Genomic DNA, 2,607 nt, shown 5'->3' with positions numbered 1-2,607 from the left:
CTGGGACTATAATCTTGTCTGTTCCATTAGTGATGCCATTGGCGCTCTGTTTCACAAGATGGTTTAGAGAATCGCTAAGCCCAAGCTAATGATGTTCCTTGTCACAGCTGAAGTAACTCTACAGCTGTGGACTCAACTTGGCTATTTTCTCATTTGCTGGGAAAATGTGTGTGACTGTGTAAACCTGTCTATAGATCTACCCTGGCTACTAATCCATTTTATAAAACTAGTGGAAGAGCTATCGCAAAGAATTTTCACTCTGGTAGCAAATCTCAGAAGTAAAAAATCAAGTCACAAAGGTGAAGGGGTTGGTTCTTTTGGGTTTTTCCCTTCTTATTCCATCAACAGTAATATTCCACCTCTTCACCCTGCTTCCAAACAATGTTCGTGAGTAGTTTCAGAGGACTCTGCTGACTGCAAGTTCTATAATATTAAAACATTGTATTTTTAGATTTTACTTCTTGTATGCAAGACTGGACACCTTACATACAGAGCTTAATAGAATTATAGAGGTAAAAGAGTGAACAACCTTCTGCTTATGGAGCATACACTCCTTAATTGATTTTGTAAATAAACTATACAAGTAGAAAGCTGGGGAAGGAACATCTAATCAGTGGTGCCTTGAACTAGGCTTTGAGGAAATGGGTTTGTTTCCTGACTGTCATGGTTTAACCCCAGCCGGCAACTAAGCCCCACGCAGCTGCTCGCTCACTCCCCCCCAGTGGGATGGGGGAGAGAATCGGAAGGGTAAAAGTGAGAAAACTCGTGGGTTGAGATAAAGACAGTTTAATAGGTAAAGCAAAAGCCGTGCCCGCAAGCAAAGCAAAACAAGGAATTAATTCACTACTTCCCATCGGCAGGCAGGTGTTCAGCCATCTCCAGGAAAGCAGGGCTCCATCACGCATAATGGTTACTTGGGAAGACAAACGCCATCACTCCAAATGTCCCCCCCCTTCCTTCTTCTTCCCCCAGCTTTATACGCTGAGCATGATGTCATATGGTGTGGAATATCCCTTGGTCAGTTGGGGTCAGCTGTCCCAGCTGTGTCCCCTCCCAACTTCTTGTGCACCCCCAGCCTGCTCGCTGGTGGGGTGGTGTGAGGAGCAGAAAAGGCCTTGACTCTGTGTAAGCACTGCTCAGCAGTAACTAAAACATCCCTGTGTTATCAACGCTGCTGCTGCCTTCCCGTGTAATCATGCAACTTTGTACTCCTCTCAACTGTTTTTTGCTTCCAGCTCTAGGTTTGAGGAGGTGAGGATTTGTTTTTTTTCCTTATTTGATGAAAGCCCTTTCTACAGTGTTCTGAAATACTGCTCAGTACCACAGGAACTTAGTCTCAACTGAAATCTTTATGGCCTTGCCACTGTACAATTAAATATTTATTGTAGCCTGTATTTTCTGTTACATGATCTTAGGTGCCCCAAAACAGTGGAAAACTTCTGTGTGCACAGCAGAAATGGTTATTACAATGGACACATATTTCACCGTATCATCAAGGTAACTTGTAAAAAGTTAATTTTTCGTTGGTTTAGATAATGTACCTTTGTGTCCTCTCTGTTAACCCATTCATTTCCCTTTTGCACAAAGGATTTCTGGAATAGCTTCAGAGTTCCCCGTAAAGTCTGAACAATTCCAAGGTTCTAAACAGCTTTATCACTTACTGAAGTTGTTTAATAGTTGTTCTGTTAATTTTTCGTTGGTTTAGATAATGTACCTTTGTGTCCTCTCTGTTAACCCATTCATTTCCCTTTTGCACAAAGGATTTCTGGAATAGCTTCAGAGTTCCCCGTAAAGTCTGAACAATTCCAAGGTTCTAAACAGCTTTATCACTTACTGAAGTTGTTTAATAGTTGTTCTGCTGTCAGAGTTTTCCCGGATCTTTGCCGGCGGCGGAGCGGGAGTCGCGAATCCGGAGTAATGATAGATCCCAATATGGGTATGGTCATCCTCCTTTATTTAGACTTACAACAGGGTTTATATAGTTATGTGCCACAGACACAAGCTTCATAACAACCCACAATTGGTTAACTGCAGTCGTTCACGCACTCGGACATGCGCTTCATAACAACTTATAATTGGCTAACCACAGTCGTTCACACGCTCGGAGCGCGCTTCATAACAACTTGTTCGGCACTAGATCGTGCCCCTGCTGTATTAGCCACCCTTCCACAATTCCCCCTTCTTGTTTTTGAGCAACCCATACTTGATTAACAACTTTCATAAGTGCTTTTCTTATACAGCTAAAAATTATACAAAAGCATATACCTATTATTAAGATAACAATTAAAATGCGTAAGCTTTCTTTTAACAAACTTATTATCCATGAAGGCAGGTTCCCAAACATATTTTTAAGCCAGGTATCCAAAAATCCCTGATCTTGTTGAATCTTCCTGGCGTGGTCCCTTAACCATTGCAATTGTTTGTGGATTGACTCTCTGTGGCCAGATAGATTCATACAACACATTCCTTCAAAGTCCTCACACCCATGTCCTTGTGCTAATAATAAAAAGTCGATAGCAGCTCTATTTTGTAAAATTGTATGGCGCAAGCTATCCTGATCTTCAAGTAAGCTTTCAATAACCTCTGTTGTTATTTTAGCCTGCTTTT

General features: G+C 41.7%; 1 protein-coding gene across 1 annotated transcript in view; it reads left to right on the top strand.

Moving 5' to 3' along the window:
- Positions 1-2,607, top strand: part of PPWD1 (peptidylprolyl isomerase domain and WD repeat containing 1) — an 18,798-nt gene that overhangs the window by 9,660 nt on the left and 6,531 nt on the right. The window contains exon 8 of the mRNA XM_009327283.1: positions 1,416-1,497. Coding sequence (XP_009325558.1) covers positions 1,416-1,497 — 82 coding nt within the window. The remainder of the gene's footprint in view (positions 1-1,415; positions 1,498-2,607) is intronic.

Source organism: Pygoscelis adeliae, unplaced genomic scaffold (assembly GCF_000699105.1).
Source record: "Pygoscelis adeliae isolate BGI_AS28 unplaced genomic scaffold, ASM69910v1 Scaffold26, whole genome shotgun sequence".
Classification (NCBI taxonomy): domain Eukaryota; kingdom Metazoa; phylum Chordata; class Aves; order Sphenisciformes; family Spheniscidae; genus Pygoscelis; species Pygoscelis adeliae.
This window is presented reverse-complemented; position numbering and strand designations above follow the sequence as displayed.